The 19,254-nt window shown below is 36.8% G+C and overlaps 1 protein-coding gene across 4 annotated transcripts in view; it reads right to left on the bottom strand.

Annotated features, from left to right (window-relative positions):
• LOC123685130 (mitogen-activated protein kinase kinase kinase 11-like) overlaps positions 1–19,254 on the bottom strand; it is a 49,601-nt gene that overhangs the window by 13,177 nt on the left and 17,170 nt on the right. For all 4 annotated transcript variants that reach the window (XM_045624722.1, XM_045624721.1, XM_045624723.1 and 1 more), the window contains one exon: positions 6,824–7,153. In XM_045624722.1, the coding sequence (XP_045480678.1) occupies positions 6,824–7,153 (330 nt within the window). The remainder of the gene's footprint in view (positions 1–6,823; positions 7,154–19,254) is intronic.

Raw genomic sequence — 19,254 nt, 5'->3', positions numbered from 1 at the left:
TGTATAATTTATTTTAATCAAGCCATATGTAGGGTTCGTATCAGAAAATTTTTTTAGATTTTTTCGTTCGGGAGTTCTTATTAAAGGCCGGTTCTTGAATTTGACCAAGAATTCGAAAAAGACTAAAAAATAGTATAATATGTGCATGATTCGCTCAAAAATAACAGAAATGTGAAAATAGCAGTTTTTTTCACGCATTCCAAAACGAAATGAAGAAAACATCAAGGAGATAAAAAATTCCTTGAACGATTCATAAGTTTTATGGTTGGCAGTAAACCGATATGAAGTCAAAACTAAAGACTTAAAATCAATTTAAGCATTCTACGATGCCGATGTGGACGAACAACAAAAACGACGTTCTCAAGATAAGTTAGGGTTACCAAATATCAAATTGCAACAAGTTCCCCTCTCCTATCAATTCCATACCGATGTTTTTCCTTCGAATCGATAGGTTTCTCGTTTTCCGGCTTTATAGGTCCGGTTCAAAACTTAATGGCATGTCGAAAAAACATCATTATATAATTGATCGAGGATCCATTATTAACTGTTCAGTCTGAAAACGACATAAGTATTATTTGAGTTCGATAACGCTTTGTTTGTTTTGCTTTCTTGCGGTTTGGGTTTTCCAGGAGTCGAACAATGCGCTGAAAGCGATGCGGCACAGGTCCGTATTCAGGCTGAGTATATGCTTAATGAATGTTAGTTCCTCCCTGGAGAAACTCCAATGTTTACAATTAGCGTGTAAGTTTTATGAAAATATTCGGGAAAAATACTGACTCGGTGTCAGGAGATTTCAAGCGCTCGATCATTCATGCGCCTATTGGAGACCAAAAAACTACTGCAAGTACATATTATGATGTCATTGTTGTCGGTTAAATAATCTCATGAGACAATCCCCTCGAATTGAATTTAAACCTAGTCCGATCTGTTGATTCTTGAAAGCGATCAACTTGAAATTTTGCATCAACCTGGAAATTGTTATTATACATATATTAGACCAATTGAAAAGTCCCCAGTCTGATGCTAGTTTTAAATCCATATGATTTTTAGTTAATACCAAGCTTCAAATGATACGTGTCAAAATTTGACAGCAGTCCGATCATTAGTTTGTGAGATATTGCGTTGTGAGTGTAGCTACTTTTGTTATTTGAAAAAATATGAAAAAAAAAAAGAATTTCGTGTGCTGAGAAAATATTGCTTGTTGAAGGGAAAAATACAGTTGAAGCAAAATTTTGGCTAGATGAAGAGTTTCCGGGGTCTGCACCAGGAAAATCGACCATCATTGATTGGTATGCTAAATTTAAATGGTGAAATGAGCACCGAAGACGGCGAACGCAGTGGTCGCCCAAAAGAGGCTATCACCGACGAAAAAATAAAAAAAGTTCACAACATAATTTTGAATGAACGTAAAGTGATGTTGGTCGAGATAGCAGACATTGTGAAGATATCAACTTAACGTGTGCATCATATCATTCACGAATTTTTGTACTTGAGGAAGCTGTGTGCAAAATGGGTGCCGCGCGAGCTCACAATCGATCAAAAGCAACAACGTGTTAATGATTCTGAGCAGTGTTTGAAGCTGTGTGAGTTCAATAAACATGAATTTTTGCGTTGATATGTGACAATGGATGAAACATGGCTCCATCATTTCACTCCCGAGTCCAATCGACAGTCAGCTGAGTGGACTGCACACGGTGAACCGAATCCAAAGCGAGGAAAAACACAACAGTCAACTGGCAAGATTATGGCATCAGTATTCAGGGATGCGCAAGGTATAATATTCATTGATTACCTCCAAAAGGGCCAGACCATCAACAGCGATTATTATATAGCTTTATTGGATCGTTTGAAGGATGAAATCGTTTAAAAACGGCCCCATTTGAAGAAAAAAGGTACTGTTTCATCAAGACAATGCGCCGTGTCACAAATCAATGAAAACAATGGCAAAATTGCATGAATTGGGCTTCGAATTGCTTCTGCATCCACCGTATTCGCCAGATCTGGCCCCCAGCGATTTTTTCCTGTTCTCAGATCTCGAAAAGAATGCTCGCTGGAAAGAAATTTAGCACCAATAAAGAAGTAATCGCCGAAACTGAGGCCTATTTCGAAGCGAAAAACAAATCGTACTACAGGAAAAAAATGAAAATGAAATAACTGTCTGAAATAAACGGAAAATTCCTGCCTGACTTTTTAATAATCCTCTTGGATCTGCTTATTATTATTACAATAGAGAAGGGGGGAGGCCGAAGCCTATAACCCCACAAAAACTAAACAGAAATTTCATGTATGAGATACAATAAAAAATATCGTGAAAACACAAGAAGTTTAAAAAAAAATAAAACAAATTATGAAAAAAAAGTTCATCAAGCTGGTTCTTGAAGCTATTGGCACTTGGGGCGCCCGTTATTGAAAAGTCTTCAAACAACATTGAATTACCCCAGTTCCTGTGAAAAATCTCCAGACCTGATATCGACGTTAAGAACTTGGCGTCGCAACGCCCAAATTTCAGCCATCCCACTCCATTCATCTCCACCGCCCAAAACCACGACAGCTCCACCGTCAATTCCGGGCGTCTTTCAGGCCATCATCGCAGAAGGACGTCCCACCGCTCTCGCTCATTTGTATGCGTCCTATCTACCATTGTGTCTTTCCTGGATAGTCTTTTATTTTAAAGAGCGCGCGTCGACAGCCTTTTCGGCCGTCTTGCATCTCAATTAGACCCGGGGAGCGACCATAATGGTGTCATCGTAAAAAATGAGCGTGTCGTTGGGGCGAGGATATCGTTGTCGTAAATTCATATTAGGCCACGGGGCCCGAGACGATATGAAAACAGAGGAGAAACGTAGAGAAAAGTGGATGGTTTTATGCCAGGGCGAGAGAGGCGGCGGTCGGTTACTCAGATGGGAAAACATAGCAAAATATCAATTATGGTTATTTTCGTTATTTCCTCCTATCTTACAAATGAAGGGTGTTTTTTTAGAGCTATAGAACTTTAAATTGCAATAAAACAACGACGGATTATTCGATTGACATGAATTTTATTTATCCGCAAGATAATCTTGTGGCATTACATTTTAAATATGATTTCTGGCATACGACCGCCACGGCTGGCTCGGATGTAGTCCAATCTGGACGTCCGATTTTTGATTACTTTTTCCAACATTTGTGGCCGTATATCGGCAATAACACGGCGAATGTTGTCTTCCAAATGGTCAAGGGTTTGTGGCTTATCCGCATAGACCAATGACTTTACACAGCCCCACAGAAAGTAGTCTCGCGGTATTAAATCACAAGATCTTGGAGTCCAATTCACAGGTCCAAAACGTGCAATTAGGCGGTCACCAAACGTGTCTTTCAATAAATCGATTGTGGCACGAGTGACATGTTGCGCCGTCTTGTTGGAACCACAGCTCCTGGACATCATGGTTGTTCAATTCAGGAATGAAAAAGTTAGTAATCATGGCTCTATACCGATCACCATTGACTGTAACGTTCTGGCCATCATCGTTTTTGAAGAAGTACTAATCAATGATTCCACCAGCCCATAAAGCGCACCAAACAGTCAGTTTTTCTGGATGTAACAGTGTTTCGACATACACTTGAGGATTTGCTTCACTCCAAATGCGGCAGTTTTGTTTGTTGACGTAGCCATTCAACCAGAAGTGCGCTTCATCGCTAAACAAAATAAAATGGATGTAGTGCGCGATACGTATTCCGCACAGAACCATTATTTTCGAAATAAAATTGCAAGCGTTGTTCAGGCGTGAGTCTATTCATGATGAATTGCCAAACCAAACTGAGAATAAATCACTTGACAGCTGTTTAATCGATCGCCATCTTGAACAGTAATGCCAACTTAAAGTTATATACCTCGAAAAAAAACACCCTATACATTTATGATTCAAAGTATGGTCATCTTTTGAAGCGGTCCACGAATCGATCCAATTTTTTACTTCTTCATAAGACCGGAAGTGCTGGTCAGCCAGGCCGTGTGCCATTGATCGAAACAATCGACAGTTCAACCTTTGCGCCAACTACCAAATTCCTTTCTAGAAATGTGGAATTTGGTAGTTGACCCGCGGTTCAACCGTCGGTTATCCTTTATAATACCGGCTCCAAATGAGATGTAGTTTAACAGTGAGTTGAATCGTTGAACCTTATATTTTGAAACCATTTCGACTCAAAACTCAAAATGATAGAGTTTCAGGAAGAAAATTCAATGATAATCTCCTGAATATTGTGTTCCACATGAGCAAATTATCGACTGTTATTCAAAAGACTTTCTCGAAATGTATCGATTTCATCTTAGGGTAATGAAGAACAATTAACCTATCATTCGATTCCGGTATAAATAACCAATATACGGGGAAATTCACTGAACTATAATAATTAACCTCAGTTGTTGAAACATAAATGCTAAAAAAAAATTAAATTGTTATTTAATTACAGGTAATTGTGATGCCGACGATAATATTCATTCGTTATAATTGTAAATCCATTAATGCAAAATATCAGGAGACGGCAAACCTTCACAATTGCTAGAATATAGAATCGTACCAATGATGAAGAACTGTTCGTTATATAGCTATATAGCATATAATAATATGTATATTGTAAATATAAACCATTACATTACATGGTGGACATTTAAAAGAAAATTCCAATGCGAATCAAGATATCTATGATCTGCTTTCTGATATCATATTATTTCGGAAAAAGAGATCGGGGGTCCTTGAAGATTTTTTCCTAAGTCTTATAGTTCTCGATGTGCTCTCAGTGAGCATCGAATTTGAGACAGTCCAATTGAAAAGTTCCCGGTCTACCAAAGTAAAACACAGTTTTTTTGGCGAAATTCGATTTTATTATTCAACATAGTTGCGTTCGAGGGCTATACAGCGATTATAGCGATCTTCCAACTCTCCGATAACATTTTTGTAGTACGATTTGTCTTTGCTTCAAAATAGACCTCAGTTTCGGCGATTACTCTTTCATTGGCGCTAAATTTCTTTCCATCGAGCATTCTTTTGGGGTCGGAGAACAGGAAAAGTCGCTGGGGGCTAGATCTGGCGAATACGGTGGATGCAGAAGCAATTCGAAGCTCAAATCATGCAATTTTGCCATTGTTTTCATCGATTTGAGACACAGCGCATGGTCTTGATGAAACAGCATTTTTTTTCTTCAAATGGGTCCGTTTTGTAACGATTTAATCCTTTAAACGATCTTATAACGCTATATCATAATCGCTGTTGACGGTCTGGCTTTTTTGGAGGTAATCAATGAATATTATACCTTGCGCATAGCAGAATACTGATGCCATAACCCTGCCAGCTGACTGTTGTGTTTTTCCTCGCTTTGGATTCGGTTCATCGTGTGCTGTCCACTCAGCTGACTGTCGATTGGGCTCCGGAGTGAAAAGATGGAGCCATGTGTCGTCCATTGTCACATATCGGACCAAAATCCAGTTTCATAGCACTTAAATAGCATCAAATACTGCTGAAAATCATTAACAAGTTGTTGCTTTTGATCGATTGTGAGCTCGCGCGGCACCCATTTTGCACACAGCTTTCTCATGTACAAATATTCGTGAATGATATGATTTACACGTTCAGATGATATCTTCACTATGTCTGCTATCTCGATCAACTTCATACGGTCATTCAAAATTATTTTGCGAACTTTCTTATTTTTTCGTCGGTGACAGCCTCTTTTGGGCGTCCAATGCGTTCGCCGTTTTCGGTGATCATTTCACCACGTTTAAACTTAGCATACCAATCAATGAATGTTGATTTTCCTGGTGCAGACCCCGGAAATTCTTCCATCTTTTTTCAAATAACAAAAGTAGCTACACCCACAACGCAATGTCTCGCAAACTAATGTTCGGACTGCTCTCAAATTTTGACACGTATCGTTTGAAGGTTGGTACTAACTAAAAATCATATGGATTTAAGTCTAGCACCGGCATCTGTGCATCAGACCGGGGACTTTTCAATTGGCCTATTATAATTCAATGAAGACGTTTTAAAATAATTGCAGATGGCACTTCTTTTTTAAAAGCAAAATTATCCAAAAAATATATAATCGAATTTGAATTCACAGGACGAAAAAGGAACAATATCCATTCACTCATTTGAAAACAATTTATACACAAATTTGTGGTCAATGTGGGATATAATTGGATATATTATAGAATTCTACTTGTTTCATGGAAAGGAAGGAATAAATAATCAGAGACCAGTTAGGAATCTATAATTATGTGAGAATATAAGAATCGATTTGAAATTAACAGAATAGTTATTTATAATACAAGTGCAGAAGGCATTGGTATTCTTCCACGAGTTCAAAATTCAAAAACGAGCCACGAAGTGGCGAGTTTTGGAATGAACGAGTGGTAGAATGAGCCTTCTGTACGCGTATTATACATTATTTTCTCTAATTCATTGCATTTTCATTGAAATTAATGAAATATTTCCATAAATATAATTTAGTGATTTTTGCATTGAAAAATGTTGGTTGGCAGAACTGATTTATTTAAGGCAAATTCATGAATTGACAGATAAAGCCGTGGCGGAAAGTTCGGAGTAACAACATAGAATAATAAAATATAACCATGAAAACTGTGCGTTTCTGATATATTCTCGCACGATTTTGTTCTACAAGATGTGGAAGAATGAACGGAATAACCACAGAATTGGAGAAAAAAAATTTTATATTTAAGGAACTCCCAAATGGATTCGAAAATTAAAAACATTTTAACGAAATGTAAGAATCTGCTCAGTTCGGTCAACGAGCGCTGAAAAAATGCGAAAAAAGGGTTTATACTCACTTTCCATCAGGTCTCCCCAGGGCTTAGGACAAGTACTCGGTATGGGCAGGGTAAGTTTATTCACAGCAACCCCGTACGCCACAGCCAAAGTGTCGATACCCCTGTACGGTGTTTCGCCGGTCAGCAACTCCCAGAGAAGTACCCCGTAACTCCAAACGTCGCTCGCTTTCGAAAATGTCGAATTTTTTATGACCTCCGGGGCCATCCAAGCGTATGTGCCGGCCTGGGACATTCTGGTCGTCTTATAGACCTCCCTGGCCAGGCCGAAGTCCGTGATCTTGAGTGTCTTGAACTGAAATTCGCCGTTTTCTATGTCTTCGTAGATGAGCACTGAAAAAGAAAAAAATAACGTCAATTAGTTTTTTTTAAGAAGGGTAATAATGATGAAAATAAAACTGTTGTCGAGGGAGAAGAGATACAGGGTTTTCCAATAAGAGGTTTCATTTTGAAATAAAAAACAAACTAGTATATTTTAAGAGAAAACAATGAATTGTCATTTTACAGTGAAGAAGAATGACCGTTAAATCTATGGCTGCAGCTTCATATCCTTCTCATGAAATTTTTCACGATCAATTTGTACATTTGCGAAAATATCAATTTTTTTGAAATAGAAACATAAAATCAATCACTATAAATCATAAAAAAAGAAAAAATGAAGTTTCCTATTATCGAAAAACCTCCAGGCTATACTTGATTCCATAATTTTCCATCCAGGATCTAAGACACATGAGACATCTTATAGATTCGTCGCCTAACCTTTTACGGGTTTTTGTAACTGTAAGAGCAGCTCTGGAAAATTGTCTTTCAATAGGAACTGAAGATGCTGGCGTTGATGAAAAATCCTTGGCCATTTTGGCAAAGTTTGGAACGATATTTCTGAAACTACCAAAATCTACCAATAGATTTCATAGAAATGTGAGAAAACTACTAATAAAGTCACACTGGCGAATGCTTCAGTCTCTCGGCGCTCGAGGAATCCCCTTATTTGGTCTAAGCGCGCACGAGATTGCAGAAATATATGCCGTGCAACGCGTGCATATCAAGCTCAAGTAATATTAAGTAGCTTTTATATCAAGTCAAGCAATAAATATCTAAAATCTAGTCAAGTCAAGCTCAAGTATGTTATTTTTCACGATCATGAGTTTCAAGTCAAGTAGTTGTTTAAAATGTCAAGCTACTTGGCTTGATGAATCCTTAAAGAAAAAGAATAAACGAAAACCGTCAACATCAGTGAGTATATTGGAGAATTATACCCATTTAACAACAAAAGAAATACTGAAAATTTCGGGCTTATTCCCAAAAAAAAAAACGTATAGATACAAAAAAATCATATAATATACATACATTGATACCTTTTCATAGGACACCATAATATTAATATGCATCGAATTGTTACCGACTAAAATCCCGCCTTACAGGAAGATCCGAATATACTTCTATTTATATCTCCATGTTTGTGGTTTCACTAATAAACACATCAATTTCAATTTCTCATTGCGCGGGAAATGAAATTACTTTTGGTCAGTATCGATGTTTACTTGCACTCAGTGATTTTCATCTGACAGAGACCGCTAAAACCGCGGAGCCAGACACACCTGCGAAATAATTGTTTCAATTAAAGCAACGGAAGTCGTTTGCGCCACCATTTTCCAGTCTGGCTCCTGTTCCGCCTAAAAATCGCGAGAACAGAATAATGAACCATCTCTAAACGAGACAGATCAAGTTATAAACTATAGGTGAATTCCGAAATAAATTATCAAAAATTCTCGAAAAAACACAAATTCTTCAAAACGGTTCATTATCACCTACTATCTTGAAGAATATTCAAAATTCAATGTTTTTTCGATTAAAAAATACTTTAAAAATGAAAAAAAACATTCAACCTCTTCGGATTCGAACCTGTGGTCACGAGAGTACTGGCAAAGAGTCGAGTCAAGTCAAAAATAATTTACTTACATTTTTTATGCAGTTTTTGAACACCACTGAGACATTTTGTTATTATAATAGTTCCTACAATTTAGGAACATGTATAATTGTATTAATTATTGATGAATTTAATTCTATTGACAATTGAGTACCGTATAATTTACTTATTTGAAAATATTTGCAAGAAAATAAAAACAAAAAACCTGCCCAAGATATGGATGCGATTTACAATAATGTTATGTTATTGTCTAGTAATCACATTTTTTTATGGAATACATATAACTATACGCAGCTGATGGTAAATTGGCTCATGAAAAATGAGGAGAAATTGGTATGATGACTCTGAGACCTATTTACTCATATACAGGGTGGCCATTTGAAAACGAAACAGACGAGATTACAGACGAAATAAAGTTTTTCGATAGAAATGCTCGGACAGGTCGATTTCTGTTTCGAGGGGGACAACTTAAGATGTAGGTCACGGACGCATAGCGCTTCAACCCTTGCTGCTACAACCCCCACCCCCAATTTTTGATTAGGGAAGATGGGGTGAGTGATACCTCAATTTAAAGGTATTTTTATACTGATTTCAGCACAGTAATTGTTTTTTCATTTTATGCATTAGTTCTCGAAATATTCTTAACTAAGTATTTGAAAATGAAGTAGTGTTTTCATGGCACTTGTAGTGTTTTGTGAAAAATCGACATTTTGAGCTTCAAAACAACCATGACTGTGGCTTCCTTCCTAACTAACTAACGCATGAATAGTTCGAGAACTAATGCATAAAATGAAAAAACAATTCCTGTGCTGAAATCAGTATAAAAATACCTTTAAATTGAGGTATCACTCACCCCATCTTCCCTATTCAAAAATTGGGGGTGGGGGTTGTAGCAGCAAGGGTTGAAGCGCTATGCGTCCGTAACCTCCTTCTCAAGTTGTCCCACTCGAAACAGAAATCGACCTGTCCGAGCATTTCTATCGAAAAACTTTATTTCGTCTGTAATCTCGTCTGTTTCGTTTTCAAATGGCCACCCTGTATATTCGAATATTCCTAAATATACTCGTAGACATTGGAATATTTCAATATATATTCATCTATATTCGAATATTTTAAAATGTACCCGTATATATTTGAATATTCCAATTTATACTCGTATATATTCGAAAATTGCGATATATACTTGTAAATATTCGAATATTTCAATATATAATCGTATATACATATTGGAATATTCGACTAATAATTATTGTTAAACGTCTATTCGAACATATACGACGTTTCTAATATATTTGAATATTAGACTAATACTTATTAATAACTGACTATTCGAATACATTAGAATAGAATAGAAAATTCGGATATAGTCGTTTACCAGTAATTAATAGTTAAATATTTAGATATATTACAATACTTGTTTATGTTCGAATAGTCGTTTATCAATAATAAGTATTAGTCGAATATATACAAGTATTCTAATGCATATTCGAATTGTCAGTTATGAATAATTATTAGTCTATGTATTAGACTGTTCGAATTATTCGACAATTCGAATGAAATATAAAACGACTAATCGAATTTATATATTTCTAGTCCTAGTCGAATCCCCAATAACCTTTCAACATAAACTACTCCTGACCCCTCCAGTTCAGAGATCTCACAGTTAGATTTTATGATTTTGTGTCAGCGCTTTTCAATCTTGGCAACAATCCAGGAAATCAATATCCTATACGGTTGCAAATCCTTCAGGGATTCAATCCTACCCTCTAAAAATCCAGCGGAACTTCACCTGCCATTGTTTTTCAACTTCCGAAGATATAAACCCGAATACGAGAATACGTAAACAACCAGCAGAATGGAAGAATGAATAGGCTGAAAACTTCGATATAAACCCAGGACAATACTGCAGGTTACGCCTTATTTTCATGAACCAAGACTGAAAATATTCGAATAAATAGTGGAACATGAATCGCAGCAATGTCAAATGATGGTTTCCCATTTTCACCATTCTTTATTTTCTCTTTCTCATTAATATAGGCTGTTTTTTTTTTCGAGGTATATAACTTTAAGTTGGCATTACTGTTCCAGATGGCGACCGATTTAACAGCTGTCAAGTGATTAATTCTCAGTTTGGTTTGGCAATTCATCATGAATAGACTCAGGCCTGAACAACGCTTGCAAATAGTGCAATTTTATTTCGAAAATAATGGTTCTGTGCGGAATGCGTATCGCGCACTACGTCCATTTTATTTTGTTTAGCGATGAAGCGCACTTCTGGTTGAATGGCTACGTCAACAAACAAAACTGCCGCATTTGGAGTGTAGCTAATCCTCAAGTGTATGTCGAAACACCGTTACATCCAGAAAAACTGACTGTTTGGTGCGCTTTATGGGCTGGTGGAATCATTGGTCCGTACTTCTTCAAAAACGATGATGGCCAGAACGTTACAGTTAATGGTGATCGCTATAGAGCCATGATTACTAACTTTTTCATTCCTGAATTGAACAACCATGATGTCCAGGAGCTGTGGTTCCAACAAGACGGCGCAACATGTCACACAGCTCGTGCCACAATCGATTTATTGAAAGACACGTTTGGTGACCGACTAATTTCACGTTTTGGACCTATGAATTGGCCTCCAAGATCTAGTGATTTAACACCGCTAGACTACTTTCTGTGGGGCTATGTAAAGTCATTGGTCTATGCGGATAAGCCACAAACCCTTGACCATTTGGAAGACAACATTCGCCATGTTATTGCCGATATATGGCCACAAATGTTGGAAAAAGTCATCGAAAATTGGACGTCCAGATTGGAGTACATCCGAGCCAGCCGTGGCGGTCATATGTCAGAAATCATATTTAAAATGTAATGCCACAAGATTATCTTGCGGATAAATAAAATTCATGTCAATCGAATAATCCATCGTTGTTTTATTGCAATTTAAAGTTCTAAAGCTCTAAAAAAAAAACCCCTTTACAGTTGATACAAAAAAAATCGAGAACTGACTGACTCAGTCAGTTTATTTATTAGTTTATTGGAGACCACAGAACTGTATATAAGAATACAGATATCCCATCATTTTACCTAATTTTTCCACTCAATTGCGCTCAATAAGATCACACCTTGTCAATAAGAGATATTTACCTATGTGGTTAGGCAAAATTAAATCTGTACATGATTTGATCCTCTTGTCGTTTTATTTCTCCAGAAAATATATCTCGAGGTCATTTAGAATTTACTTAACGCGGCAGGTTGTATGATAAGTTTTGGTTGAATTAGTTAAGTATATATCAAGAATAAACAGATAGATAAACTTATATTACAGTAAAAATGCAGAAAGGGGGAATACCGAAATACGAACTTGATATATGTATGTGTATCAACATTGGATAAAAATCTCCTGCCAATAAATAGAAAGAGAATGGAATATCATTCAGAAAGAACGAGTTTATTACGTGTTGAAATTCTGAAAACTCTTTTAAACTTTATAAAGAAATTATTATGGAATAAAACCATAGGGATTTCGGAAAAATAAGATACAATAGAATACAAAAAATATTTCTATGTTGAACACTTTATATTTCTACGGTTCATTTTATTACAAAAACAAAATAGAAAATATTTTCCTAGGTTTTTTACGAAGAATGAGATTCTGCAAAGAAAAATTTATATTCCCCATTCAAAAAATTTACTTGACCTTGAAATCAAACTCCAAAGTTTTCATTCGAAAACTACCCCTGAAAACTTGAGACATTTTTTGTTCCTCCCCAAAGATTTATTTAAACATCTTGTTCATTGTTAGCGGTGGTTACAATTATTGATGTAAATATGAAAAAATGAATTGAATTGAGTTTGCTATGCTTTTTTACCCCAGAGAAGTAGAATATTCAATTCATTCCCGTTTTAGGAAAGTAAAATGCTTATTATACAGATCGTGCAAAAAAAATTATTGAAATATAAGCACTAATAACTGAGGGACAAAAAAGCGTTTTATGTAGGTCACGAGCTGACATTTGACATTTTATATAATCCCTGATTACAATGAATTGTCTGCGAGACTAACCTCAATGTAGAAAAGTAACCTTAGTGCAATAGTGAAACTCCAAATAGAATAAAAAGACATGTTTTTCTCTTAATAAGTATATGTCAAGGAGTATTGTTCAGACAAAACGGTAAACGCGTTGTCCTGTCAAAAGAAAATTGACAGATTTGGAACACAATACGCTTATAAATATCAACTCTTGCAACTAGTTGAAATCTAGATCAGAAAATTTTCTGTAACAACTAACAATATAAATGCATTACTTCAGTAACTAATTGTTCACGATTTTCAGATCGAAAAATAAGGAAACTTCACATATGGATATGTTGATAATATTACATATTCCAATGAACAATACTTTCAATGGGTAGATTTATAAATGTGCACATAAACCGAGAACAATGAAGACAATAAAACATTAATGGAAATAATAAAATACAAGAACTTGATCGTTTTCCCAAGAACATGGGTAAATCTTTGTTGAACTAGGTTATTTGGAAATGAGGAAAAAACAAATAAATTTTTTTTAGTGGTATTCTTTTTTCTTATCAAAATATTCAGTCGGTTTTTTCTTCGTTTCACTATTGATTACTTTTTGACTGATGTTTGGTGAGCGGGTTGGGTTAGGTAAAGGTATTCATATGCATTTGATCTACTCCTCAACTTACTAGCAATGATTTTGTTTCGATTTTTTCCATAATTTTCTCGATAATTTTAGTCTAATCTTTATACAACTAAAAAAGAAAGCGTGGGATGCTCAGATTGACATTGCTTCATTTTCAATGTGCGCAATTGATATAGTTTTCATTCCTTATAGTACTCACCAATAATGAAGCCACAATTTATGTTGAATGTACGCAACTTCAAAGTAATAATCATAGATAGAGGGAACATATGTCATTTTCAGTAAGCAAATTTGACATGAAGCGCGCGGGAATAAAAACATATCAGTGATACGATATTTCACTCAATTCGCAAGTTTCTCCGCAAAGAACGCACTTCTTATGTCCCATAGTGAATCAACGTTTCATATTTACTCGAAATATATCGAAATAAATACCCAATATATCAGGAATTCAGAAAACAAACTTCAAGCGCCCCAAACGACGTGAAACAACCGATGACACTAGGAGAGCAAAAGTTGCCAAACCTTGGATTTCAGCAGGTAGATACAGAAAATAATAAATATTCTGCTTATTATAAATTCGACAATCAGGAAAAATATCGGATTTCAAATATTCAAATAAATATATTTCATTCAATATAACATACATTCATAATGATATAGTGAAATTATGGATTTGAAAATATATCACAATCCGACAACGTAATATAACCATGTTGGGGACATGTAAAAATTGCGTATACTCCCTCTATCTATGTTTATTACTCCATGGGCCTTATTGAGTGAAATGTTATATTGAATGCAACTGAATCTTTTAGTTTCCTAATTAAATTTTTTGGAAGGACAAACACTTCCGGGAGCGTTAAAACTCCACCTCTTCAACTACTCCAAACGGTCATCGCCGATAAAAACAAACGAGCAATCGATACACAGAGCTCCCGATGTAAAACCGATGGACACAACAGATCAAAGTGCAACCTTGTTCATCGTAAACGAACATTTGTTGATGTTTTGACTGAACAGCTGATTCGTAAGTAATATAAATCCACACGATGTAACCGACCTACCTAGGTTAATATCACGAGAAATTATGGAACAGGCCACTACTAACAGTAAGTTGTTTACGTTAGTACTAGATATCCTTGGCAGTCGTAACTTTCAACAATTAATTGTTCAGAGCCGGATCCCGCTCCAAAAGCACGGTCAGTTGGTAATTCAATTGTACTCCAGCGTATACGTACTCTGATGAACGACTAGGTTATTGCAGAATGGAACAAAGTTTCACATGATGGTGTATTATTTTTTCCTCCTTCGAAAAATGGATCTAGAAGAACGCTACTGTGATCCGGACTTCACAGCTCGGTTTAAATGACATATGTCAAACAGAACTGTCATCCGAAGCGTCATTTGTTGATTTGAAGGTTAGCCATTCAACAATATGGATAGTTTATCTACTGCTGAATGTGACAATCTTGTGAAAACTCTCTACAAAGATAATGATTTTGAAATTAGTACGTTTCGTGTATTACGGACAGATTATGGTCGACATAATCATCCAACTGAGCGTACAATTGGTAATATAGTGACAAAATTACTGGATTCGTAACTGACGTCTTAAGGACCATACATCACCGAAATGCACATTCTAGCAAAAATATTGCTGCTGTAAGTCAAAGTGTCGAAGAAAATCCAAATGTATCCATTCCTCAGCGCGCACAACCTTTGGGCCTCTCTTATGGCACGCTATGGCGTATTTTGCTTCTGGATTTGCATCTCCATCCTTAAAGATCCAGTTGGCACAAGAATAAAAGCCAGCTGACCATAGAATGCGTAGAACATATCCCTACTGGGTGCTTAAACGATACTGTTTGGATGACGATGTTTCGCATCGTATTTTCTTCAGCGACGGAGCACATTTGATGGTTATGTCAACAAGCAAAATTGTCGCATATGTGGCAGGGAAAATCTTCGCGTCCACCAAAAGTCACTGTATGGTGTGCAATTTGGTCAGGTGGCGTCATTGGCCCTTGCTTCTTTGAAGATGAAGAAGGTGCCAATCAAATGTCAATTCTCATCGGTTTTTAATTTTTGGCACGAAATTAACGATATGGAAATGGAAGAAATGTGGTTCCAGCCAGGGCCGACGTTAGGGTTGAAACAATGAAGCAGCCGTTTAAGGTACCTTTATTTGAGTAGCGGCAATTCGGCCCAGTTTGCTGGTCACTTTTTCTTATTTCATCCTCGATTCTTAAAAACAACGTAAGATGGTTCCGCTCTGCGGCGTTTGTCAATACTCCCTGCAGTAAAAATCTCCAAACCTCCTGTATGTGTATATAACGCATGGTAGTCCAACCAATATAAACAGAATTCCCTATTACCGTCATTGAAAGAGGGATAAAATCATTATGTACTTCACAAAGACGAAAAACAACACTACCTATAAGGTAGGTCATTTTGTTATTGATGCTTTTTCAGCAGGGGCACCGAAAAATTCTTTGCTTCAGGCACCAAATTACTCGCGCCAGTCCTGGTTCCAGGAGTATGGTACAACAAGTCATACAAAGCGACTCATTTTGGCTTAATTGCAATGAAAATTCATACAGAGTTACGGTAAGAGACACATTGGGTCATACTTATTGTTATTTTGTCCTTGTACAATGAAAGATATTGTACAGGGTGCTCAAATTCGATTCTCACCGAGAGCATTAATTAACTTTTAATTTAGATTGTGTGTACATCAGAAAATGCAGAGAAAACGTGTACCATAGAAATATTCGCAAAAGGATCATTGTGGTTATGAAAAAAAAACAAAAGATTTCTGGAAACTTTACCACCCTGTATCTGAAAAGATAGCACGTTAACGAAATATATCCGTATGAAGTTTTTTCCTTAAAATGGCTCCAAATATCAGCATATCTTTAAAGAACACCTGTAGATGTCGTTGCGTTCGAGAGTTATCATGTTCACGAACGGCTCAAAATTCAAAAAATACATTATGACAAAACGATAGAGCTATCTGTTCGGAGATACATCTTAAAAATAATAAACTGAAATGTGTTCCCCATCCTACATATACCAACTTGTCATATACGTGTTTATATTGTGTGTTTGTATCCCTCCATCTTTCAAGTGAATAAATCGTTTCATTTGAGAATCAGCACAAATACCACCCACTTACCCATTAACATCATTAAATTATTGAAATGTATGATAATGGGAGGCAGCTCACTCGCAGGTAACCAACCTAAATCATGTGTTTTGAAAAAAACACCCTTTCAAGAATTCAGTCAATAACAACGTTCGCGGCTACCTCCGCGCAGATTTTTGCGAAACTCGTCCCACGTGGTACCCCTTTTTCAGAATTTCAATGATAATCAAGTCGAAGTCGACGACATTCTGATTTATGTAGATGGCGCATAAAGTTCTCCGAGTTATTCGCCAGGTAGAATTGGACGATATCAATCTTCTTTGTTGTAAGTAACTATGAGATGTCCAAATTTGCGGGTTTGGTGACCCTTAGCACGCGTCGTTGTTTGTTGGATGCTCCGAAAAACATTATTAACTTTGTTTACCGAAAGAGGTGTTCCTCGGAGAACGCATATATTATTATTTCAAATTTGCATTGGTCATGGATGTACTGTTAAAAGCCATTTAAAGAACGGTCTAGTATATCGTATAGGAAAACATAAAATAAGCAGAAGAACACCTCCAAAGGCTGTTACAGGTTCTATAGAAGGGTAATACCTAGGGTAATACCATAAAGCAACTGACCAAAGGGAATAAAGTAACTCTACTATGGGCATTGTGATATTGAAGGAAACGAAAAAGCCGATGAACTTCCAGAAAAGAGCATCAATGTTAACACTTTTTGGACCTAAGTCTTTCTGTGGGCTTGGAAAAGACCAATATAAGGAATCCTAGCAGAAGTATCCGAGTCCTACCCTTCATCATCGGAGCAAGGGGGTTCTGGTGCCGAGAAAGCAGTGCCCATCTGCAAACCCTCTCAATAGACACCATGCAAATTAGAAGGGAACTTGTGATGACAACTCTACGAGGAGGATGGTCCATCCACAAGGATGTCAGTCGCAGAGAGTGGGATTAGCATTTCATTTTTAGCAAGATCCACAGAGCGTAATTGATCTTTTATGCGTGTTGCATGTGTTCGTGTTCGGGATTATGGCCTTTTCCGCTCTAAGTGTGTGAGAGTGAACGGTTGAGCGTTATCAAAGACAATTTTTTATTTTCACTTATACCATTGAACTGTGTCCTATATACGCTTGCGCTATTTGTAATTCACACTGTTTACTTGAATAAAGATCTTTAACAGCACTCCAACAATTTGAGTGGGACAATAGAAAAACTCTCTGGAGAAAAACTCCGGTCTTGCTCTGGCAAAGAAATTTGTGGTTCTTTCACTGACCTATACCAAGAAGCTCCTGAAGCTACCACGAGCTGAGACTCGGGTAATGGTGGCACTGCTGACAGAACACTGTCGGTGCAAATACCTTTTGTACCGCATGGATAAGTCTGCAGATGAGATCTGCAGGCTCTGGGGAAAGGAAGTAGAAACCACCGAACACAGAGTGTGAAAATGTCAGGGGCTGACTGGCCTAAGAACCACTCACATGGAAAAGTCAGTTCTGGATACTCACCAAGTGAAAGCCAAGTCTCTTAAAGATATCGTCGGTTTCGTTAACCGTATCGACGGCCTCCCTGGGTTTGTATGAATAGGTAGGGTTAAGAACTAAAGATCATATTGGTCTCAGTTCCCGGAAGGCTAACAGAGCGATTTAATATTAAGATCTCCAAGCAGAAGACCAAATGCATGTCCAAAGCAGGGAGACCGGTATGATGTACACTAGTACTGGAAAACAAAATCCATCACCAAGTCATGTCATTTGAATAGCTAGACATCACAACCTCAGGTGTCTCTTGGAAAATGAAGTGAGGAAATGGACCAACAAAGCTGGGGACATCTAAAATATCCAATCTGGAAAAACAAACAAAGACCAGTTGTGACATATGGTGCAGAAGCAAGAGAGAACATATCTGATAAAGAGAACAACCGATATGAACAAAACCAGGATATACACTGAGAAAAGTGTCAAACTGATTGATAAGAAGAAGAAGAAGAAGTAGGGAATGGACCAGCACGTTGACAGACGGAGTCCAGATTATCTGAGGAATGACGAAATATAGAAATGAAAATGAGGAAAAACAATTACGTAAAGTCAGGAACTTTTGAGCTCTCGTTCAGTCATGCACCAATCGAACCCTTGAAAACCACATACACCTTTATAAAGTAATGAGGTCTCCAAGGAAACAGCTCTTCATATAATATGAATGAGTTGAGTACTTATCAATCGATGCAGCTGAAGTAACCCGCTTCATTTTTGTGCCTGGGTGCCATATCATACGTATATCTGAAATCTTCATATCTTCATTCCGCCATACGTAAAGTGATTCATGCTTGGCCGGTATCGTTACATTTATTATAAACGCCAATAAGAGACGTGATAAAATATGACTAAGAACCCAATTACAAATACACATCCTTCTTTGTCAACTTTTATCACATCGACCTTCTGAATTTTATCGATATTGAAAATTGTTTTGGAGGGAATGCCAAATGCACTGAATCGATGAAAACATTATCTGCCCGAATCTCACTGAGATGTCTAAAAATACTGGCGTGTTCACTGATTAGATTTTCTTTAAGATAAATCTGGCAACTAGAACTAGAACTAGCTTGCCGGTAGTTCCCTTATCTTCCGTAGGTGGCGCTATTTAATAAAACTTCTTTCTTTCTTAAAAGGTGTTTTATGAAAACTAATCAA

The sequence above is a fragment of the Harmonia axyridis genome, chromosome 7, assembly GCF_914767665.1.
Source record: "Harmonia axyridis chromosome 7, icHarAxyr1.1, whole genome shotgun sequence".
NCBI classification, from domain to species: Eukaryota; Metazoa; Arthropoda; class Insecta; order Coleoptera; family Coccinellidae; genus Harmonia; species Harmonia axyridis.
This window is presented reverse-complemented; position numbering and strand designations above follow the sequence as displayed.